Source organism: Lemur catta, chromosome 1, assembly GCF_020740605.2.
Source record: "Lemur catta isolate mLemCat1 chromosome 1, mLemCat1.pri, whole genome shotgun sequence".
Classification (NCBI taxonomy): Eukaryota; Metazoa; Chordata; class Mammalia; order Primates; family Lemuridae; genus Lemur; species Lemur catta.
The window spans coordinates 77521075-77545999 of NC_059128.1; the positions used below are offsets into that span (position 1 = coordinate 77521075).

General features: G+C 46.6%; 1 protein-coding gene across 1 annotated transcript; it reads right to left on the reverse strand.

The window, feature by feature from the left end:
- Positions 1-1462: 1462 nt before the first annotated feature.
- Positions 1463-23615, reverse strand: TGM7 (transglutaminase 7). The gene is made up of 13 exons (XM_045539857.1): positions 23601-23615; positions 15789-15971; positions 15054-15299; positions 14047-14165; positions 12282-12410; positions 12020-12197; positions 9803-9941; positions 8369-8472; positions 7671-7913; positions 5995-6321; positions 5445-5605; positions 2049-2182; positions 1463-1803 (listed from the first exon to the last, which is right to left on the reverse strand). The coding sequence occupies exons 1-13, from the start codon at positions 23608-23610 to the stop codon at positions 1644-1646; spliced, it is 2133 nt and encodes a 710-aa protein (XP_045395813.1). The 5' UTR covers positions 23611-23615; the 3' UTR covers positions 1463-1643.
- Between the last annotated feature and the right edge of the window lie 1310 nt (positions 23616-24925).

Consider the following 24925-nt stretch of genomic DNA (forward strand, 5'->3'; position numbering starts at 1 on the left):
GCTTGCCTAAGTGAGGAAGAGAAGGAGGAGGAGAAGAAAACACAGTTCAATTATGGTTTAAAAGCCAATTTTTAGCTGGGGACAGGGAAAATAATTGGAAAGGTGTACTGGGAAGGCAGAAATGGCTAACATCCGCATCTCCTGGGAGGCCCTCAGAAGCCCAGTGGGAAGACTGCTCACTGTTCCCCCCCAGTGACAGAACCAGGGACAGCACAGGAGGGCAGTGACTAACATAGGAGGACCCACACATTTCTGCAAGAGCCAGAGCAGGTGTCGGTCTCCTGAGGGTGGGGAACTGCCTAGAACACTGCGTGACAAGGTGCCACAGAAATGCCCAATGGCACTTAATGGGGACAGGTGTAGCTGGCACACAGGGAGGGGTGAGAGTGTGCAGGCTCCTACCCTTCCTGCCCCAGGCAGCCCTGAGCAAGCAGACCTGGGGGAGGTGCAGGCCTGGGGGACCCACCAAGAAAGAAAATAGAAGGGAGGAGGAGGAGGACTAAGCAAGCAAATAACACTGCACAGACAGAAGGAGGGGGAGGGGAGGAAGGGGGAGAGGAAGAAGGGGGAGGAGGAGGAGAAGGAAGAGGAAGAGAAAAGGAAAAAGAGGAGGGAGGGAGGAGGGGAGGAAGATGGGAAAAGCAAGCAAACAAATATCACAACAGAGAGGAGGAGGAGGAGGAGAGGAGGAGGAGGGAGGGGGGAGGGGGAAATGAGCCCTGGAACACCTGAGGAGTGGATGAGGACAAAGAGCCCATGCCTGAAAACCAACAGGAAGTGCTCTTTTTTTCTGTGTTTCTGGATTTTCTGAATTATCTGTGATGGAGATGGATCAATTTACAACCATGACTTTAGGAAAACACGAGAGGGGAAAAGACCAGAATGATCTATTGCAAAATGTTAGCAGAGATTTCCTCTGGGATGAGGGAGCTATTGGTGATTTTTCTTTAGTTTCTTTTCACCTTTTGGTTCTTTCCAAATCATCTAGAATGAGCAGGAATGACTCTGGTAACCACAGGGGAAAAAAATACGAGAGTGGCTCCGGCCATCCTGGGCCCACCAGGAGTGGGCCCTCAGGTAATGTTTGTTGAGTGAATGTGCATTGAAAGGTGGCTGTCCAGCTCTCCTGGGATGCTCTAGGTGGCAGCAGAAAGGTCCTGCTAGGCAGCTTCTGGGTAGTCAGTGGCGATGGCACTGCAGTTGCTGTCCCCAGCACATCCGGGCTGCCCTCCCCAGGCCTGTAGTCTCACTAAGACAACTTACATGGAGAGACCTGGGATCCTGCAGTCCAGAGAGGCTGCTTTAGAGGCCATGGTGGTGGGCTTGTTTTGTGGTTGAGGCTGTTAAAGGAGGAGAGGGAGGATAGGAGGAGCAGGTAGGGCCCAGCCACATAGCTGGCAGCCAGGCCAAGAGGACCAGCCAATAGCAGTAAGTGGTTTGTCGGCACAGGAGCAAGAACACAGGTGATAAATAAAGACGTCTTTATTGTCTCTTCCCAGAGTGCACAGTGGTTCTAAGAGAGCTTCATTCAGTCCCAGGCAGTCTGGGGAGAGGACAGAGGTGGAGCAAGGACAACGCATTCAGGAGTAGGAAAGAAGATGGCAGGGCCAAGGGTGCTGGAAAGGGCACCAGGAGCAGCGGGCTCAGGAAGCTCTAGCTGGGGTGACCAGGATGTCCTTGTAGCCCTTGATCTCCTTGACCTCGTTGCTGCTGATGAGGACTTGTAGCTGACGGGGTCCGGCTTTGATGGGGTAGAGGTCCAGTTGAATTTGGATGGTGTGTTCAGCCATCAGAGTCCCAAGGCTGAAAGTCAAAAAGAGACAGTCAGAGTCTTGAGGGGTCACCGCTTGGGTGGGTGCTCTGTTTCCCTTCTCGGTGGGTACGTACCTCCCACTCCCCAACACCACCCAGCTCAACCTTTGCTGAGGAGGATGGGAAAGTGGGGGCCAGAAGGGACCTTTCAGGAGACCGAGAAGGGTCATAGGACCCCACGAGGCACCCCTTATCAGAGATCAGCATGGGCAAGGTAGATGAGTGGTGTCACTTACTTATTTACTATCTGTCCATCAATGAGGCCACTTCCCTCCAACACCATCGTGCAGTTACTCAGAGACACTGTTAAGGTGTTGGTGAGAGTGATGTGGACTCTCAGCGCCTTGCCCACCTCAGCCCTCTCAGACACCTGTGTGGAGAGAAGACAGAGACACCGTGGGCTGCTGCTGCACTCCAGTTCAGTTACCTGCCTCCCTATCCCTCTGGTGACCACCAGGGACTGCTACTTAGAGCTAAAATGCTACAGTTGGGAGAGAAGAATATGACCTGAGACTATTTGATATTAACACATATACTGGGTCGGGTGTGGTGGCTCATGCCTGTAATCCTAGCACTCTGGGAGGCCGAGGCAGGAGGATCACTTTAGGTCAGGAGTTCAAGATCAGCCTGAGCAACAGCGAGACCCCGTCTCTACTAAAAATAGAAAAATTAACCAGGCATGGTGGTACATGCCTGTAGTCCCAGCTACTCAGGAGGCTGAGGCAGGAGGATCGCTTGAGCCCAGGAGTTTGAGGTTGCTGTGAGCTAGGCTGACGCCACGGCACTCTAGCCTGGGCAACAGAGTGAGACTCTGTCTCAAAAACAAAACAAAAGAAAACAATACATGTACTGACTATCTTAGGTCACAATATTTCAAGAAGCCACCATCCATCAGGAACTGGCACCAAGTTGAAACCTGTTTCCCTTCCTATTGTCTGGTTTGAGATGCCCACTAACTTTCAAATGAAGCACCAGCTCTGATCAGTTAGTGGTGGCTATTAGAAAGGCTGTGTTAAAAAGGATCCTGAGAACAAATCCAGAGTCAGTGAGAGAATCATGATTGATTAGTAATGTCTGACACAGGCATGGCATAAGAAAGTGGTGTCATGTGTGCCACCCATATGCCATCGATGATGTCATTCCACCCTTTTGCTTCATCAGTGAGGAAACAATGGCAGAGACAGGACCTGACCCAGGTGTCCCAGACCCCAGACCAAGATCTTTCCCCCACATTGCTGTGTCTTCGTATACATCAGCAGAAGTTTGCTCAGTGCCTCACTTGTGAGGTCTGTGTCATGGGGCAGCATAGCCATGGCCTGTGAGCAGCAGGCAGGGATTCTGTCCTGCTTGCTTCTGGAGCCCCTGTTCCTAGCACAGTGCCAGCCAAAGGATGGACATTGGTAAATGTATGTTAAACTGAAATGAGCTCTGACCACCCAGATCATTCTAGGGGCTTGTTCCGGCTTGGCCAGAGATCCAAGGAGAAGGAGGCACTCACCCTGACTTGTCTGGAATTCAAACAAAAGAACCGAGTCCCATGTGCCCTAACGAGGGTGTCAAAGAGCAGGTTAAAATAACTGGGGACTAAAGATTTAAATGTAAGACCTGAGACCATAAAAATTCTAGAAAAAAACATAGAAAAAACTCTTCCAAACATCAGCCTAGGCAAAGAATTTATGACTAATACCCCAATAGCAAATACAGCAACAACAAAAATAAATAAATAAATGGGATTTAATTAAATGAAAAAGCTTCTGCACAGCAAGGGAAATAATCAACAGAGTATATAGACAACCTGCAGAATGGGAGAAAATGTTCATAAACTATATATCTGACAAAGGACTGGTATCCAGAATCTACAAAGAACCCAAAAAAATCAGCAAGAAAAAAACAAATAACCCTATTAAAAAGTAGGCAAAAGACATGAATAGAAGTTTGTCAAAAGAAGATAGACAGATGGCCAACAATCATATGAAAAAATGTCACTAATCATCAGGGAAATGCAAATTAAAACCACAATGAGATACCACATTACCTCTGTTAGAATGGCCATTATTAAAAAAAAAATAGATGCTGGCATGGATGCAGAGAATGGAAAGCGTATACACTGTTGGTGGGACTGCAAATTAGTACCACCTCTATGGAAAACAGTATGGAGATTCTTCAAAGAACTAAAATTAGAACTACCATTTGATCCAGCAATCCCACTACTGGTTATCTACCCAAAGGAAAAGAAATCATTTTATCAAAAAGACACTTGCACCCAAATGTTTATTACAGCATAATTCACAATTGCAAAGATGTGGAATTAACCTAAATGCCTATCAACTGATGAGTAGATAAAGAAAATGTGGTATATAAATACCGTGGAATACTACTCAGTCATAAAAAGGAATGAAATAAAATGTCTTTTGCAGCAACTTGGATGGAACTGGAGACCATTATCCTAAGTGAAGTATCTCATAAATGGAAAAACAAACACCACATGTTCTCACTAATAATTGGGAGCTAAATGATGGGTACACATGGTCATAAAGGGGTGTAAAGGACATTGGAAACCAAGAAGGGGGGAGAGGGTGAGGGGTGAGGCATAAAAACTTACCTATGGGGGACAATGTACACTACTCTGGTGACGGGCACACTAAAAGCCCTGACTTCAGCATTATACAATTCATCCATGTAACAAAAACACTTGTACCCCTCTAATATTCTGAAATTTAAAAAATGAAAAAAAATAAAATAACTGTGGAAGCCAGGACAGTCACACAATCAACCATAGGTCCTTTAATGACGGGGACTAATTAGCAAGCTACTTGGCGCCTGGATCCTGCTGTGGCCAGGGCTCTGCTTCAGGTGAGTGTGTCTGCACTTGTAATTCTGCCCACTGCGTGCCCCACCATGGAGGCTGCCTGGCAGCAGCTGGCCCGACAACCGACAGTGTGCCCAGGTGGAAACCACAGGGTGGGCCAGCTGATTTATGATAACAGAGCCGCCAAGATCTCATTTGGGGTGGGGATGGGACATGCTGTTGGCGAAGGCAGTGGGCAAGTCTTTCATAGTGGGAGGGGGAGGTGGGGAGTTGAGGCTTCAGGGAAGGAAAACCCTGGTAACAGGAGATGGGGAACAAACATGCCCTCTTCCATGTACGCGTCCTCCACCTGGAATTCCTGCCTTGTGTAATGGCCACACCAGCCACTCGTGCATCTGAGCTCAGAATCTCACTTTCCTTTGTTTCCTTCTTTCTTGTCACCCCCATCTTATCAGCAGTCACCTTTAGAATTTGACCTCATGTCCTCTCTCCAATCTGTCTCCTCTATTCCATCTGCTGGTCACTACCTTTGTTGTCTCTTTGCCTTTGCAAAGCTATTTCCTTACTTAAAATGCCTTCATATCCATCTCATTTCTCTATACGGTGCCTTCCTATGCATCTCCACAAAATGTCACTTCCTCTGAGGAGCCCTCATGCCCCATCCTGCACTTTGTACAGAACACAGGAGACCACGCCGCACTGCACTTTACCATCAGTTTGGTGTCTGAGGCAAGGACAGCATCTTGTTTGCTGCTGCACACCCAGCCCCTGGGTTTGGTGAGTCAGACAGCCCCTGGGCCCCCGCCTCTGTCCAGATGCCTACCTCAATAGATAAGTGGGGAGGCTCCAGGGAGATATCTTTTAGGACCAGCATGGACCTCCCTGTCTCTTCAAACTCAGCGATGCCAGACACACGGATCAGCTTTTCATCTGTTAGCTTGTTTCTGTAATTGCTGTAGGGCAGCAGGAGTGGCCACTGTGTCTCTAAGCACAGAGGAAAAACATCTTGAGTCTAGGGAATGGGTCAGAGAGAGAAAGAGAATGTGCATGTGTGAGAGAGGAAAAATTAGAGTTTTCACATGAGAGCTAATACACGTGTGAGTCTATGTGTGTGAAAGTATTTGTGTGTGTATGTGAAAGACAGACAGACAGACAGACAGTGTGCTTACCCTGCACAGAGTACCCTGGGGCTCACTGCTGTGTCTCACATGGTAGGTAGCATCAGAGGTACAGCAGCTGGCAGCTTCACTGCCCGAAATGTGTATGTGTTGGGGGAGGAGGTCTCTGCGTGATCTGGCTGGGCCAGCCCAGCTTTGTTCACGGCCCAAAGCTCCATCCCAATAGGTGCCTTCTCAGGCCTGCCTCGTACTCACCCTTCCCAAAGTCCAGGTTCAGTTGCATCATGTGCCTCCACAGGGGCTCCCGGGTGCCACCCCCGTGCAGCAGGGCCTGTGCACAGAAGCGCACCATCAGTCGGATGGGCCCCTGAAGGCGGGCTCTGTGTGGTACCCTCTGGACACGCAGCATCAGCAGCAGGTCCTGGCCCCACTCGGGCGTCCTGGCCAGGTGAAGCTGCAGCCGCACTGGATGACCCTCAAAACCCCCAGATCCCAAGAGATCCAGAAACGATGAAGAGGTTCTTTTTGGGCCCAGCATTTTCCTGGAAGCCTTCATGAATACAGATCGCTCCTCAGGGGATCCTGGTGGAAAGGAGAGACAGGAAGGCATCAGTGGTGAGGAGTGGAGAGGACCAAAGACCTTCTTGGGGGAACAAGCCGCTCAGCAACCCCCAGCCCCCTCCTGAAGCCCCGACCACAGGAACAGCAAGCAGTGCAGGGAGGGAGCACAGCACAGTGACGGGGCGCAGCGTGGGGAGGGGGCAGTGTCATGGCTGAGGACACAGGCATTGGTGGCGCTGCTCAGGTCTGGGTTCAAATCCTCCCTCTATCACAGTCCCTTAATCTCTCAGTGCTCGGTCATGTCATCTGTAACCCAGGGATGATATGTGCTTTCTTCATAGAGTTGCCAAGGAAAGTTGGGTTAAGTGAGTTGCTGAACGTAAGCACTCGGCAGTGTTCTTTGTCATCAATATTGCCACCATCATCACTGTCATCATCATAGAAGCCAGAGGCTTCTCTCCCCCACCCCCAGCATCCTTATCCTTATTCTAAAATATATGTTCAGACCTTTTAAACAGAGCTTCATCTCTGGCCCTTGGGGGCTACTCGACATTGAGGCTTAATTCACACTTACGCCCCACCGTGGACTTCTCCATAGTGGTCACTATGTGCCAGAGGCACTGTGCCCAGTGCTTTCTGCGCATTAACTCATTTAACCCCCATGACAGCCCTCTGAGGTACTGTTATCCCGTTTTGCAGAGGAGGACATGGAGGCACAGGGATAGTAGGCTGTGTCCAGGCTTCCCCAGCTAGAACACAGCAGAGCCTTGCTTGGTACTTGGGCTGCCCAACGCCACCACGCACTCTCCATGGGGATCCCCAGGGCCCATCTGCCGAGCACCCACCTCTCCCCTGCTGCCGCCCCCACTACCATGGACACGGGGAGATGGCGTGTGACCCTGGGATAGAGTTACCAGATAAAACACAGGACATCCAATTAAATTATATTTAAGTTTCAGATAAACAATAATTTTTAGTCTGGTATGTTGCATGTAATATTTGGAACATACTTGTATTAAAAATCATACCCAGTTGAATTCGAATTTCAGATAAACAGTGAATACTTTTTAGTATAAGTGTGACATGTGACATTTGGGGCATTCGTATACTAATTTATTACTAGATATATTACTATATTACTATACTAAATATATTTGTTTATCTGGAATCAAATTTAACTGACACTCTGAGTTTTTATCTGCTAAGTCTGGCAATCCTACCCTAGGGCTACATAACTGGGTCCAGAAAAGACCCCTGAGAGTTTGCCATGAGGAAGAGGTAATTAGATGGTGATGGGTTTGACCTGGAGCCACCCAAGTGGCCCAGGGAGGTTATACCAGCCCCTGCCTGCATCCCCAGGGTCCAGGCACCTTCTGGATACTTGTAGGAGCTGGTGATGTCCTGGCGCTGCTCTGACCCCACCATCTTGGTGCTGATCTCCTTCCCGATGGAGCTGGTGTTGTGCACCAGGATTTCCTGGGCCCGGCCATTCCTGAAGAGCCAAATGACTTCGTCGGCATTCACCTCCGCGTACACAAAAGGGGTGTCGTAGGCCAGGTGCACCTCCCCTTCTTTGATGGCCTTCACAGAGGCAGGGCCGCAGCAGAACAGCCCTGGGGAGGCAACGGGAGTTGGAAGATGGCTGGGGACCTGGGGCCAGGGGCAGCTGGTTGTGGTGGGGGGAGGTGGGGCAATGGCATGGGCAGTGTCACCGCTGACTCTCACCCGTGGGGTGCCCTCCTGTTTACCAAGCACTCGTGTTCCCATTCATTCATCTAACCCGCACAGCTGCCCTGTGGAGTGGCAATTATCATCTTCCCCACTTTACAGGTGAGGAAACAACTGAGGGCCCGTGACTTATCCAGCTGACCCCACTGTTGATGGCGAGGTTAGAATCCTGATCCAAAGCTGTTCTGCTTCGGCTTCCAGAAGGCTGTGAAGTGGGAAGACGCCGCTCCTCTCTGGCCTGCTGCTCACATGGTAAGTCACCCTATTGGCTCCCCACGGAGCCTGCACCCTGGCACCGTGGCCCTGCCATAGTGTCCCTGCCACAGTGGCCAGCACTCACCGCTGCTGGTCTGCTGGGGAGTGGGGTCCAGAACCTGCCACCCGTTGTATCCTGGCGGGAGATCTTTCCGGATCATCCAGCACTCATTCCAGACGTGGAAGTTCCTGCAGAGGGAGTGAGGAGGCAAAGATTCATGTTAGCTGAGGCTTTGCCAGGTGCCAGACACCACACTGAGGGATTTATAGCATTGTTTCTTTTTACTTTTTGTTAGGAAGTAATTTCAAGCTTAAGGTTGCAAGAATAGTACAAAGAATATACCCAATTCATCTATTGTTAGTGTTTTGCCTTATTTACTTTCTCTCAATATGGATATATGTACATATGTATATACTTCAGTGTGTATTTTCTAAGAATATGCATCTTCTCTTACATAACTACTGTACAGTCAATCAACATTAGCAAATTTCATATTGATATAATACTTTTATCTATTTACTGTATACATTTCAGTCTTGCCCCTTGACCTAATAGTGTCCTTTATAGCATCCTTGTCTCGCTCAGTAAAGGATTCGGTCTAGGATCACACAGTGCATTTAGCTGTTCAGTATCTTTAGTCTCCTTTGATCTTGGAACAGTTTCTCAGCCTTTCTTCTTTTTGTTACACTGACATTTTAAAACCCTATGTATGTATGTATGTATTTATTTATACCAGAAAGGGCCCCACTTGGGGCTTGTGTGATGTTTCCTCATGATTAGATTCAGGCTGTGCGTTCCCAGGCAGAATTCTACATAGGTGCTATATCCTTCTCATATCTACCACTGCCTCTTGAGTCAGAGAAGAATCAGCCCTCTAGGAGTGTGTCTTTGGATACCAGGTTGAAAACCCCTGCTCGCCTGCCTTTCTCTCATTTTGCCCTAACAACCCTGTGAAGTAGACACTATCTTCCTTTTACAGACAAGGACACCGAAGCCCAGACAGGGAGGGGGCTCCAAGGACAGCAGCTAGTTCTTGTGTAACTCAACGAGTCTCACCTGGAAACCAGCTGGACAAGGACCAGGGAAAGAGAGCAGAGATACACACACATACAGAGGCAGGTAGAGAGGGAGTGAGGCAGGGGAGGGAGAAGGCACGAATGACTAGAGGAGGATTACGGGGCAGCAAGGCCTGGCCCTGCCCCAAACAGGGAAACAGAATGGTACGAACAGAAAGACTCAGAGAAGGAAGATGAATAAAGATTTTTGAGGTCAGTGTTCAGAAGACACAGAGCAAATTATTGGTCGAGGCTTCAGAATGCTATGACATTGTCTTCTACCTCCGAGGGAATTTGACTTGATGATCTAATTAGCCAGAATGGCCTACTGGGCTGGGCATTATCCTCCAAGCATCAGCAGCTACTCACAGGGCAGTATTGCCTCAACAGCCAGAGAGATCCAGGTCAAGGTTTTCCTGCCCTGTCTGGGATAGACAGACCTGTTCAAGACAAAGCCCCTCACCATATTTTGTCTTGTTTCTGAGTTGGCAGCATCTCTGCATTTTGGTCATAGTAGGTGTCGATGGTCAAGTTCCTATCCACATTGTGTGCAGAACGGAAGTTGGAAATGACACGAGTTGGAACACCTAAGCATCTCATTACTAAAGAGAAAAAAAGAATAGAGAATCACTGGGTTCATTTCAAGCAGAATTATTGGTTTTCCATGCATATTTCTAACTTAAGCTAGAGGAGAGAAAGAAGCCAAGATTCTTGCAGATTTACACCTGTAACTTCTTTAGTCCCAGAGCACTGCACCTGGGCCCAGAACCCTGCTGCCCACCATCAATGGTCTCCATCCCACAAGGAGAAAGAAGTCATTTGAGGATCATTGAAAACAACAGTTAACAACTCAATTTATCATTTAGGGCTTTTCCCACTTGGCAGCTTTCCAAGTTAAAAACAGAGAACCAAAAATTTTTGATAATTAGGAAGAAAATTTTAAAAACTTTAGGCCTCTGCTATGGCCAATTTCAAATGAGAAGCTGTGTGACTTGAGGTAAGTGGCTTAACTTCTCTGGTCCTTAGTTTCTTGTGTATAACAAAATGAGGAGTGGGACCAGATGATTTTCAGTTCTGAAATTGTGGATCTGTAATTCTATTTAAAGATGAGAGTTACGGCGGAAGCAAGAAAGAAATCAGAGAATTGATAGAAGGGTAGGATAGACTTCTAGAGACTGAAGAGGAAGACATCAGACACAAGGGGAAACCACACACCAGAGGCAGCGACCATCTTTAATAAGGCAGCAGCTCCACCTTGTGGCTTGTCAGGATAGTGCTACTAAGGCTTTTTACAGCTGAGTTAAGATTTCATAGAGCTAGTCCCACAGAGCAGACATAACTGCCCCCCCCACACACCTCCGTACCCAGAGCCGGATGAAATCAAGCCAGGAGCCAAGTGTGACCTTGGGTACTTAGGTTCCCACCTCTGCCAGTGTGGCAAAGAGTTCGAAGAGAGGTTTATTCCACCCCTCTCCTTCCCAGGAGGAACAGACAGCCCCCACTGAGGCTACTGGGAGGATTACAATGCTTTGAAAAGCAAAAGGACTATTGAGAGTAACCAATCTTTTGTTTTGATTCACTGAATAGCTCCCAAGAGGGCCACCTTCCTGCAGTCACCTGTCCACTCAGCTCAGCTCCTGGGCTCATCACAAATTCTTAGCAGGTGCGGAAGCCGGACCTGGGCCACACGTGGCCAGAGGCAGCTTGGCAGGGGCGGATCTCCCAGGGCTCAGCAGCCCCAGAACTCAAGGGCCTGGGAGCGAGGAGGGGCTCAGAGGTGGAGCAAGGTCAGGACCTCGTCCTTCTCCCACTCATCCCAGGCCTCCTCCATAACACCCACCTGGCCACTGCCTGGGGCCTTCCCAACCCAAGGCAAAATGGGGAAAACTAAGTGCCGGAGGAGCCTCAGCCCCATTTCACAAACAAGCAAAGTGAGGTCCCTTGATTTCAATGCTCAGATTTATGCATCTTCTCTGTCTGCAGCACCTGTACATAACTGCCAGGTTATGTGGCCCCTCTCAGAAAAGTCTAGAACTTTGTCTTTGGTGCCTGTCTCTGTTCTCCCCATTCTGTGCTCCTTCCTTCTCCAACTCAGAGTCAACTTGTTAGTTCCGCAAACGTTTATCCACGTCCATAGTGCGACAAGGTGCCCTGTGGAAGGCATTCTGGCCTTGCAAGGGGAGACAGTACTCTCCATCTTACCCTCATCTTCACAGATAATCTGATCAACAACTTTGCTCTGAACTGTAAATAACTGATAACGCATAAAACATTCATGCTCCTTAAGGGCAGTTAGCAAAGTGGCACGTCTCTACTTACAACTTCACAAGAAGCTCAGAAAAGCATTTGGGAGGGCAGGCTGTCTCAGACCATCTGCTTGCACCTGCCTCTGGGCTCACCTTGAGCTGAGGAGCCTGAGCAGGTGGCAGAAAGAAGCCGTTTGGCCTGTGCTTTAGGACCACAAGCTCCTCTATCCAGGTGACCGTTATAACAGTGTGACTTTCCATCAGTAAATGTAAATGTGCAGGATTCCTGGAGACTGTACGATGAGCTGGTTGGGAGCCCAGGGGCCTCCCTGGCTGTGGGGCCATAGGCCAGCACGGTTAACTTATCTGAATGGAGACAATCACAGCCTGACCTCCAAGGGTTATCTTAAGGACTCGTGAGTGTCTTCACTCACCGGTGCACATAACAGATGCAAAGACCCAGCACTGCCCATACTTCACAGGCTGCCCGCCCCTGGCCGACCACTGCCGCAGGATGGCCACGCTGCCATTCCACTCCAGCGGGCTGACCCCCCGGGAGTAGTCCTCGCCCCAGTTCCCCTGCAGCACGCCATTGTCATCGTTGCTGTTGATCTGCAAAGGACAGACAGGTGGGTTCCCACAGCGCCCGGGAAGCACAGACTGTTCTCAGGCAGGGCGGGAAGTTTCCATCCTCACCATAGCGCTCACCACCCTGCACACGTATACAACGTTGTTCCGCTGCGAATAGTCTTTGGACGGATTCTTTAAGTAGTACAGGCTCTTGTTCAAGATCTCAAAGCAGATATCTATGATGTCCTCTTCAAACTTCCAAGTGATTTCAAGAGAGATAAAAGAGAAGAGCAAAAATGTCTAGAATTGTGAAACTTCAAGTCACTAACAGACTTTTAGGGATGGTGTGTATGTGGGGAGCTGGAGGGGGCTAAATATAAGACAAGGTCCTGCCTTCAAAGAGCTTATAAATCCAATTGGGAATATATTAGATTCAGAATGCTGGACAACTAAACTGTGTGGCTCTGATGGAAAATACACAGAGAATTCAGCGAGTGGGAGATCCCTGTTGGCTGAAGAGATCAGAGAAGGCTTTGGAGCCCATGGACTTTGAAGGATGGGACAGACAGGAAGAGAGGACAGTGGGGACATTTACCTGAGGCCTTTGAGCATGGTGGGTACCAAGGACTTAGTCTCCTATATGGAGGACTTGTGGGAACAGGAAAAGATCAGATAAGTATAGGGCTAGGTGTGGGGCCAGGCATTTGAGGAGAGAGAAAAGATGGTGGAGAGTCTCGAGATCAGGCAGAGAGGCTCAGAGCAGACGCTGCAGGCCCTGGAGAGGCCAGGGTAGGCTCCTGACACACATTTACAGCATATGGTCATGACGTGTGCACAGCCCTTTTGGCTGCCAAATGCACGGGTATTCATCTCTGTCTTAAAAAATTTCACAAGTTGCCACAGTTGGAGAATGGGGAAAAAGTGATCTTCCTCAGCGAGGCTCCCCGCTTCCCCCAACTGTTCCCTCCTGGAGTCTGGGGACAGGACTGAGATGGCATTGGGGGCGGGGGGGAACTATACTCGCCATGACTGAGAGTGGAAAGGTTGACCGTAGCCAAAGTCCTCCTCTGTACATGGACTGGATGTTATTAAGGGATTACTGTTCATTGTTTTTCTGTTATGATCATGTATTGTGGTTAAGTTTTTCAGAAAGAGTCATCTTTTAGAGCTATATTCTGAAGTATTACTGGATTAAATAATATGGTATCTGTAATTTGCTTCCCAAAAATCCAGTGGTGAGGTGGGGAGACGGAGGAGTATAGACCAGGTATGGGCAAGCTTTTTCTGCCAAGGACCAGAGAGTAAATATTTCAGCCTTTGCAGACCACAGGGCCACTGTCTCAACAGTTCATTTCTGCTGTTGTAGCATGAAAGCAGCCACAGACACATCTAAACGAATGAACATGGCTGTGTTCCACTCAGTGTTATTTATGGACACCACAATGTGAACTTCATATAATTTTTACATGTCACAAAATAGGGTTCTTTTAAAATTCCTTTTCAACTATTTTAAAATGTGAAAACCATTCTTAGCTTGTGGGCTACACGAAAGCAGATAGTAGGCCCCGTCTGGCCCGTGGGCTATAGTTTGCAAACCCCTGGTGTAGACGAAACAAGACTCACTGATCACTATTGAAGCTGAGAGATGGGTCCATGGAGATTCATTATAGTAGCCTGTTTACTTTTATTATGTTTTAAACCTTTCATAATAAAATATTAAAAACTAAAGAGGAAAGGCCTGTCCCCATCCTTCGTCACCCTCTCACCGGAAGGAAAGTTGGCCCAGCACCTCACACCCTGGCCCTGTCAGCAGCCCTTCATGAGCTAACAGTTGCCTATAGACCAGCTCTAACGAGCCCACCCGAGGCCCACATCCAGGTGACAGTGTTACCTGCCCGAAGTTCCAGGGCCAGGAGGTGATGAATCTTTCATGACCCTTGTAGACAAAGCCATAATCCCTCATGATATACTCCTGCAGCAGTATTTCACTTGGCAGGTAGACATCATCCTCTGAGCAGTTAAGAGTAGTGGAAGGGGCAAAACCCCAAACCAGAAAATAGAGTAATAAAATTAAAAACCGGTAATGACAGTATCTTTCTGGAAGACAGGAGGAGCAGTCAGTGGGTTGATGACAACAGAAATTAAGACTGGACCCCCTTAAAAGTCTAATATGTGCTTTTCTAGAGGCCAGCAATATAATCTATACTTTAAAAAATGATTATCTTGGCTGGGTGTGGTGGTTCACGCCTGTAATCCCGGCACTTTGGGAGGCCGAGGCAGGAGGATCACTTGAGGCCAGAAGTTCGAGACCAGCCTGAGCAAGAGTGAAACCTCATCTCCACAAAAAATAGAAAAATTATCCAGGTGTGGTAGTGCTCGCATGTAGTCCCAGTTACTCGGGAGGCTGGGGCAGGAGGATCGCTCAAGCCCAGGAGTTTGAGGTTGCAGTGAGCTATGATGATGCCATGGCACTCTAGCCCAGGTGACAGAGTGAGACTCTGTCTCAAAAAAAAAAAAAAAGATTATCTTTCCTTGATTGTAAAAGTGACAAGCTTATTGTAGAGATTCAAAAAATATAGATGGACAGAAGGGAGACCATGAAAATCACTCCTCAGGACACCCACCATTACACTGTGGTGTGTTCTGCATGCTCTCTCTATACACATATATTTAACACAGTTAGGATCATCATGTTATACTTCCTGAGCTATTTCACTTAACATCACACTATGAATATTCTCATCATAGTGTTAAAAATTCTTTGTAAAGATGATTCTTATTGAGAGCACATGGTAATATGTTACATGCAGTGATTTATCTTCTGGGTTTTCTCCAGGGAACCTCACGGAGCCTTCCCAATGGATCAGGTCAGCATTACAACCTGTGAGCAAGTCCTACCTGCACTCCAAGGGTTAAAAAGCAGGATGAAAGTCCCCAGAGGGTAAGTTACACTGTGACCTTGGCCCTGAGAGATCTCTATCTTCAGAGTGTAAGGGCCAATGACTGCATTGGCTGGTGTGAAAAGGGAGACTTGGAGAGAGTTGGAGTCCGTAGTGAAGTCAGAAGCACTCCAGACATTCCCGTGCCGGGTCTGGGTGAGTACGAACGTGGCCCGGGTCCCCAGCAGCTCTGAGGGCTCAGGTCCTGTGTAGGAGAGAATGGTCCCAAAGTGAAGCTCAAAAAACCTATGTGGTATATGATTCCAGGGGGACTGAAAGGACCCTCACCATCTCCCACTACTTGCTAATCCTTTTGCCTTTTACTGCCATTGGGTGTCCTTGGACAAACAAGATCTCTGGGCCTTCGTTTTTTTTATCTGTAAAATGGGGATCATAATAGTACCCACCTGAAAGTCTTGTCATGGAGATTAAATGAGATAACATATGTGAAGTGTTAGCACAGTGCTTGTTGTGTATTTAAAGGTTGGCTGTTATTGCCACTACTTCAGCGTGCTGACTTGGCCAGATCCTTCCTTAACAGCACTACAGGGTCCTGAGCATGAGGCTCCCGGGTGCTCCCAGGAGAACAGAGGGGAGGGTGGCTCAGAGGGAGAGGCAGGGGCCCTGCAGGTGGACTTTGCTAACACCCCCATTTTGAGGGAACTTGCAGGGCCTTGGGGCGGGGTGAACTCACCAGTCTCAGCCACGAAGCTGATGGTGTCGGTCTGGGGCTGGAAGGGTCTGTTGAAGCCCAGCTGCAGGGTGAAGAGCTGGCCGCGGCGCACAATGAGCCGCTTCAGGCCCATCTCCTGCGTGTGGTGCTGCTTGTTGTTCCTGGGACTCTGCAGGTCCACGGACCTGAGCTCCAAGGCGGCCACTAGGGGAGAGAAGGGGACAGGTCACTGCCCAGCTGCCACTCCCTGGGCTCAGGTGTCCCCTGACATTTCTCAGTCATTTCTGTGCCACCTGGCCGTGACTTAGGTAAGATTCCTGTCCAGTTTTTAGGCCTTCTGCCACCCTGCCCTCTCATTTCATGCCTCAGCCTCGGGGCAATTCAGCAGGTCCTGGCTGAGAAGGGGAAGGTTGATCCTGGTGTCTTCTGCACCTGGACCTGGAGCCACAGAGCTCAGGGATTGCAGTCCCCAAAAGTGAAACAATTCCAGATAACTGAAATTTAACTCCTGAAGTGCCACCACATGCTCTTAACCACGTTTGTTGACATCCTTCTAAGAGTTACTCTATTATGCTGCTGATATAAGAAAAAAACATACCAGAATTTTGTATTAATTAAGTCAACAAGGTGACTGGAGGCTGGAACCTCGGCTACAGGCAAGTCCTACTTTAGGATAGTAACTTGTAAGTTATTTCTTGCTTCTCAGCCATCCAGGTCTATGAGGAGGGCACTGGCTGCTTCCTGGGGTGCTACTGTATGTGTACACCTAGCGTATGGTTGTAAAACTCTCACTGCACAGTGGGCATGTGTGGAGGCTCAGGAATGATGCAGCTCCAGGTCTACCACCTTGCCTGTGAGACCTCAAGCAAGTTACTTAATGTGCTTATACATTAGTGTCCTCTTCTGAAAAATGGAGACAATTGCGCTCCTACCTCATAGGGTCCTTGGGGCATTAAGTGAGGATACACGTGTAAGGGCCTTGGCATTGTGCCAGGTACAGAGTAAGCCCTCAGTAATTATCAGTTATTCTTAGTATTAACAATAGTATTAATGCAGCCTCAGATTACATTTGCTTTGCTACTTTTGCTGGCAATGTTTATAATCACATTTACTATCAACAAAATCCATTAGGTCTTTTGCCTAGTAGTACATCAGTTTATCTCAGTGGTTCTCAACAGGGGGAATTTGTCCCCAGAAGGACATTGGGCAGTGTCTGGAAACCTTTTTGACTGGGGGGAGACCCCTAATGGTCCCAACATCTAGTGGGTAGAGGCCAAGAAACCTGCTAAACAGCACCCCAGAGGAAACCTTATGTTTGCTCCAGCGTTTTGTACCATTTACATTTTGAATTGCCACATAGGTTCTTTATGTTTTTGCATCTTTCCTAACTGTCTGGATCCTAATTCTTTGACTCAAATGCTTTACCGGGCCATCTGTAGACTGGCTAAACTGTCTTCCATGACTTCGTCCAAGTCATTGGTAATAAGATGGTTCTAAGCATCAGGGTTTAAGCCAAAGGCCAGTGGAGTATCGTCAGAGCTTTCCTCCAGGTTAACACTGAGCTGTTAAGAAATACTCTTTGGGTGTAGCTATTCAACAGCTAATTCTTTGAATTAAGAAGTTGAATTAGGTATTTTCGAATTTCCTTCACAGTCTAAAATCAAATTCAGCATTCATATTTTCATCTTTCCCACAAATTTATCAAATGTCTGGCTGAAAACAGACTGTGCCCGATGGCCCCTTGAACCCCCTCCTAATAACAATCTTTCCTGAGGTAGATTCATCAAAGGTAAATTACCAGATCAAACAGTAAGACGTTTTTAAACCTCTTGATGTAATTTGGGTACTTAAATAGATATGTTATTGGAACCAGAATATTCAGAAAAAGATCTAAAATGCCTTTGAGTTATTTAACAGCATTTTTTAAACTTCAGGTCTAACCCATTCAGGAGTCTGTGGAATCAATTTAGAGATAGGTGGCAAATACTAAGAAAAATAGAATAGATTGGAAAATATCACAATGCATAGCGCAGAGGAAGAACATGGATAATTTTACATGTAGCTGGGTCATGATGTAAATTGTGTGTCACGGTCAAAGTTTGAAAGCAGCTGGCCTAGATCCTGTTGGAAACTGGTTGCATCTTATTTGTTTCTGAAGGGCCTGAAATTTTCATACCAGGACCACTGAGCCTTCACAGAAAGCCTCTCCATCCCACACACAACTCCGGTGGCCTTTCCACCCTGAAAGGTCGTAGACCCAAAAGGCAGTAAAGAGCACACAGGAGCCCTTCCTCCCTCCACAGGAGGGAAGAGCCACACGGAGCAGCCTTTTCCCGGCTGCTGGTCACAGCTCAAAGCATAGTTCCTAAGGCAGCCAACCCCATTTTCCCTTTACCCAGGCTTCTCTGAGTTGGGGAAGGAAAGGGGAAGAGGAAGCAGGAAGACATCCTCCTCTCTGGATGCCCAAGGTTGCAGTGCATGGAGAAACGGGACACTCAGGTTTCCTTTTCATTCCACTCAATATAATTATGCCTTCGGTTCACTGAAGTGCTTTTCATGTCAAGGAGACAATGACTTAAAACAACAAAAGGAAGGGCTTTAAAGGGAGCAGGAAAGGAAAGCCAAGAGGATCAGGAAGAGATTCAACAAAGCAGGAAATCAAGCAGAATAAATTAGTAAAAACACGTCAGCACTCACACGGCCTTCTTGACTTGGCCATAGTCCCACCGAGTTAATGACATGAGTTAAGAGGAGAGGTAAGCCCCAGCCACAAGACTCCTGGTGCTTGTTTGACTAATACAAAGACAAAGGTATAAAAGGATCAAAATATATCCCAATGTATTATCAGCCCTTAAAAAAAGAAAGGAGACACTAAAAACAACCATCTGCCTGCGATGAGTTCTGAGATGCGAAGCTCCTGTCCTCGGAGAGACCAACCCTGACGCAGCCATGCTGTCATGCCTGGCCCTATCTCTCCACTCAGGTCTTGGCTCAGAGGTAACCATTGCACGGGGGCTTTCTTTGCCCACTGAATACGATGCTCTCGCCCCCTGATCACTTGCTATCACAGCACCCTCTTTATTTTCTGCAGAGCACTTAGTATCTAGAATTAGTTCCACAAAAGCAGAGACCTTGGCCATCTTCCCTAGCATGGATCCCCCATGCCTAGCATGGAGGATGGTACCTAATTGCAGATAACAATGGCTAAATTCATGGGATACTTGCTCTATGCCAGGCACCATTTAGAGCATTTTACATCTCTGAAATCATTGACATTCTCACAACCACTCTGAAATGGAGGTGTCAATACTGTTGGTGACATGCAGGAAGGTGCTGGGCAATGCTGGGAGTTAAACCCAGGTAGGCTGGCTCCAGAGCCTGCCCCCTGGACCTTCACAATCTCCTCCTTTCCCTGGTGGCAGTGTTTGCTGGATGGATCAATGCACGTGTGCATGAAGTCCCAGGAGAGTAGCCCGGCTGGAGGGCAGTGGGGCTGTGGGGGACCTGGGGGCAAAGCCTGTGAGGGTGACAGGGCCAGGATGAGGAGGGACTTGACCCCAGGCCAAGATGCTGCTGCTTTATTCAGTAATAATGGGTAGATCTATCCCAGATGGGAGGATAAAATGTTAGCATCTTTCTTTCTTTTTTTTTTTTTTTTGAGACAGAGTCTCACTTTGTTGCCTGGGCTAGAGTGAGTGCCATGGCATCAGCCTAGCTCATAGCAACCTCAAACTCTGGGCTTAAAGGATCCTACTGCCTCAGCCTCCCCAGTAGCTGGGACTACAGGCATGCGCCACCATGCCTGGCTAATTTTTTCTATATGTATTTTTAGTTGTCCAGATAATTTATTTCTATTTTTAGTAGAGACGGGGTCTCGCTCAGGCTGGTCTCAAACTCCTGACCTCGAGCGATCCACCCGCCTCGGCCTCCCAGAGGGCTAGGATTACAGGCGTGAGCCACTGCTCCCGGCCACTGTTAGCATCTTTCTAAGGGCAATTTACCAGTATTTATCACAAAACATAAGAAAGTCTGAAAATATAAATACTCGTAGGAATTTTTTCAAAGAAAATCATCATTTGTGTGCAAAAATGGACACATAAGGGTTTCAAAGTAACCCAAATTTCCTACAATAAGAGTTGGCTACATAAACTTTATTCCTCTCATCTGATGTAGTGAACAAAGAGGACGCCAACAGCAACAACAAAAAAGAACAAAGAATATGGGGAGATAATCCATGAGATATTAAAAAGAAAAATGAAAAAGACTAAAAATCAGTAGGTTACAGATTGTCTTTCGGGGGTGAAATTAGGGGAAATTTTTAAGTTTTTTGGTGTTTTCCAAGCTTTTGCTTTGAACGTGTATTCTTTTTGTATTTAGGGGAAAGTGTTAACTTGATTAAAGGCAGAGTTTTAAGCAGGAGTGGCAGGATCAAAGCTGTACTTCAGGATTAATCTGGCTGTGGTATTTAGCCCAGACCTGAGGGAAAAAAGACAAGGTCGGGCAGGGCAGTGGGAGCTCTGTTGAAAGGATCTGGGCCAAAGGCTAATAAGGAGATGAGGATGTAAACACAAGTGTTGGCAAGAGGAAAAGAGGGACCACCCTACGTGTGCAAGGGACCAGCATCCCTGGGCATGTGGTGAGCTAATAAATTTTACTTGTTGAAATTGCTTGACTTGCAGGGCTTCCTAAGGCCCCAGCTAGTGTGGAAGCAGACAGGGTGAGTTAAAGGAGTGAGGTCTGCCGTAAGGTCTTAGGCAGTCAGGCTGGGGGTGAAGGACGGAAAACTCCAGGTGGAGACGGCAAACGGTGAGATATTCCCAGGCAGCAGACAGAGAGGATTGGCACCTGCTGCCAAATGCCAGGCGCACTCAGCTCCTTCCCTTTTCCTGCCTTTGTTCCTGCATTTATTCCAGCTTGGTTTTTTTTCCACTTCTCGTTATTATTGTCAGTTTGGGGACGTTCACAAATATTTTATTCTTTTTCATTTCTTCTCTTTTAAAAAATGTGAAAAGGTACAATCTGTGTGAGAGCATATGAGGAGATTCCTATAAGATGAGATTTCTGCAGTATTCTGTGCCTCTTCAAGTGTGTGAGAATAAAAATGTCTTCTTACTTAAAAATTCAAGTCCAAATTCCTTAGCCAAGCATTCAAAGTGTGGTCCCAACATGTCCATCCAATCTTATCTCTCAATAGCCCATAATGCTTAGCCAAGCATTATGCATATCCATATTCAAGCATCGCCAGCATATAAATCCAGTCTTATCTCCGAATAGCCCATAAACTCTGCCTCACTTGTCTGGTGGGCTTCAACTAAATCCTGCCCAGCTCCACCTCTGGATGGCCCCTGCCCCTTCCCCAGTCTCTTTCTGTCTCCATTGTACCTGCTCTTCAAGCAAAACTCAGCATCCACCTCCTCCATGAAATCCTCCCCAAGCATTTCAGAACATGGGGCTATCTTAGCACCTGCAACAAGAGTTTTATATCTAGCTAATAAGTCCTAAGTGTTATTAAGCTCCTGGCTTTATATATATTATCTCCTTAAATCCCTACAACTACTCAATGAGATATTATCAACCCCATGTTTCAGATGTGTAGAAAGATGACCACTGAGTTTAAGTAACTTGCCCAGTGTCACCTAGCTAGTAAGTGGCAAAATTGGCATTTAAACCTAGACAGTTTGACTCTAGAACCCAACTCTTAACCTCTGGCTGATGGTGCTGGTCTGGAGGTTTTCAAGCTTTTTTTCCCAAGTAAGTGAATACTATGCTTTCTTCAAATCAAAGCATAATAAACAAACCTAAGAGGAGCTGCTTGGTCGAAGAACTAGGCAGGGATTCTGACCACCCCCAGGCTTCTCTGTAGAGCCCTAGGGGTCCAAAGAACACAATGAAAACCGCAGCTCTGACTCAACCTCCTCATCCTAAAATGCCTAAGAGGGCAAAAGCCCTAAGGTAGCTCAGCAGGTCAGGACAGAACCAGCTCCAGGACCCACCTGATTGTCTTTTTACTCTGCAATGTCTTAGACTCTGAGTTACTATTCAGTTAGTCACTTACTACTGTGTTGTTGCCTTGGAACGTTATTTTCATTTGATGGTGACTACATGATTAACTATATTGTTTGATAGTTTACACAGAGTACCCAGCAATTCAAATAGTTGCTGACAGGAGAAAAGTATTCCCAGATTGCTTGCACAGGTTAAATCATTAGATCTTTTGCTTCATATGTAACAAAGGTTTAATATCCCTAATATATAAAAGTTATTATAAATATGAAGAAATCTTGCTATAATCATGGAAATGCAAACTAAAACAACAATGAGATCCATCTTTGATCCATTCAAAAATATTTAAAAGAATAACAATAATCTATTTTGTTGAGCATATATGACAATGGGTTGTCTCATATACTAATGGTAAGAGTGTAAATTCATACAGACTTTTTAGAGGAAATCAGTTAATGTTCATCAAAACTTAAAGCAGATATTACATTTGATCCAACAGTTATTCTTTTAGAAATCATTAATATAAAAATATTTACACATGTTTACAAAGTTATATTAACTAAGGTATCCATTGCAGCATTGTTTATAACAGCAAAATATTAGAAACAATCTAAATGTCCATAAATAAGGGATAGTAACAAAGTAAACAAATTAATAAATTTATTAAATAAATTTTGGTTATATGCCCAGAATGGAAAACTATAGTTACTACAAATTTTTGATAAATCAGTATGCACTGACACAGAAAGATTTCTAAAATATATGGTTAAGTTTTTTAAAAAAACAAGTCATCAAATAACATGTATTTTGTAATCTCATTTGTATAAAACAAATGATTTTGCATACTCTAGTATTATTTGGAAGCAGTTGATCAAATTATTAATGATGTTTCTTCCAGGGAAGGAGCAGGGTTGGGAGTATCTATGTATGTAAAGGGGAACTTAGACTTTTTTAATTCCACTGTATTAATTTTTTACTGTTTACAACAAGCATATGTTTTCGTATATTACTTGTTTAATTAAAGCATACTATTTAAAAATATTATGTAACATTCTAGGTTTACTCTAGTTAAGGATAACCAAGGAAAAAAGATACCCTAGAATCTACCACAAAAATACCCTGGGATCTAGCACACAAGCAAACCTCTTCAGCCTTCTCTATTATACTCTGGCTGGTACTAAAAAACCAGTCACATCTCTAATTTTTAATTTTTCTCTATGATATACGATTTAGAATATGATTTTAAGAAACTGATGATCCATGTTTAGTGCCCTCTGCCGCAGGCAGGCCCTGTGTGTCAGCCAGGTGTCCCAGCCTGTGGGAGCCTGTTTCCTCACTGCCAGCAGAGGACTGGCAGGGGCTCTAGGGCAGCCAAAAAGGGACCTAAGCCCAGAGGCAGGAGCTGTAACTCCCAATCGGGAGCTGGGAGCCAGAGGAGAGCGGGGTGAGAGAAAGGTCCAGGAGCTGAGAGATGTCCTCCCACAGCTCCAGGGTGAGCCACAGAAATGCCTCCTAAGCACCCAAGGGCAGCTGGGGACAGGGCCAAGCTCTGTGTGGGCCTCCCGCAACTTCCCAAGGCAATTCCAGCCCTAGGATTTTACAGAAAAGATTGTTCACGACTTCTGGAAAGAAAATGAATGGCTGTATGATTTCTGCCCCAAGGTCCAAGTGAAGGTGAGGAAATGGGAGGAAGGAGCCAGATTACACAATGAACCAGCAACCATCAATTTAGGCTCTCCCGTCTCTTCTGTTCACCCTCTAACCTCTCCAAACTTCTCCCCGTTCTTGACTCAGCACCTCAGAAAAGTTGAATAAATTCCCAGTACTCACCCGGATCCATCTCCCTCCTCCTCCTGTCAGCCAAGTCCCTTCAACTAGTCAGCATTAAGATTCTAGATCTAATTGCCTCTCTGGGCATTTACAGTCATCCTACTAGAACCTTCCCTTCCATCCCTGAGTTGGGTGGGGCTGCCACTTCCTCCTCCTCCCCCCACTCCTCTTAAATTTCCCCTTGTTCTGGGTGCATCTTAGCTTCTGGCTTAAGCCTTTAAAAAATTTGCTGAGGGATTTGTTTCTGTGGCCTCCTTTTTAAGCTGAGAAGACTCCCGAGTGATGTGGAAGGCAAAGCTTTGTTTGAATCTGTCCCTTTGTACCTCGGTTGCTTCAAGGCTTGGGACCCAATTCGATCTAAGCCAGCTCCGTCTGGCATCCACCAACAGCGTTGGGGTTGAGACAGGGATGAGGAAGGAACAGAGCTGCCCTGGGGAAGGCCATAGAAAAATAGTCAGGAAAAAAGGTTTGCACGGACTATTAGGACCCAGAGAGTATTGGGTCTTGAAGGAAAACAAGGCGTATTTGGAATGGTGAATTATAATGCTGCTGATTAAAAATGGAAGTTTACAAATTTTCCAGTGACAAAGGGAACCCATGATATGGTGTTAACTAGGGGGGAAAAATCAGATACAAAAACGGTGCAGCTGTTCTCATTCATACGTGGGAGCTAAAACAGTTGAGCTCCTAGAAGTAAAGAGTAGAACTGTGGTTACTAGAGGCTGGAAAGGGTTGGCAGGAAGGGAGATAGGGAGAGGTTGGTTAAGGGATACAGACTTATAGCTAGGTAGGAGCAGTAAGTTCTAGTGTTCTCTAGCGCCATAGGGTGACTAGCCTTAACAATAATTTATTGTATATTTTCAAATAGCTAGAATAGAAGATTTTGAATAGTCTCAACACAAATGATAAACGTTTGAGATGATGCTAATTACCCTGATTTGATCATTATACAATGTACACATGTATTGAAATATCATTCTGTACCCACAAATATGCACAATATTACATGTCAATTGAAAATAAAACAAAATAAAACTTTAAAAACCAGTGCAGGCTGGGCGCAGTGGCTCACACCAGCAATCCTAGCACTTTAGGAGGCCAAGGAGAGAGGATCATCTGAGGCCACGAGTTTGAGATCAGCCTGAGCAAGAGTGAGAACATGTTTCTACCAAAAATAGAAAAATTAGCCATGTGCCTATAATCCCAGATACTTGGGAAAATGAGGCAGGAGGATGGCTTGAGCCCAGGAGTTTGAGGCTGCAGTGAGCTATGATGACACCACTGCATTCTACCCTAAGCAACAGAGCAAGACTCTGTCTCAGGAA

Excerpts from the sequence above, each read along its gene's own strand:
- TGM7 (XM_045539857.1), bottom strand. Across the intron at positions 15,300-15,788 it reads CAGCTTCGTGGCTGAGACTG|GACCTGAGCCCTCAGAGCTG; the intron begins GTGAGTTCACCC and ends TCTCCTACACAG. Across the intron at positions 5,606-5,994 it reads GAACCTGGACTTTGGGAAGG|AGACACAGTGGCCACTCCTG; the intron begins GTGAGTACGAGG and ends CTCTGTGCTTAG.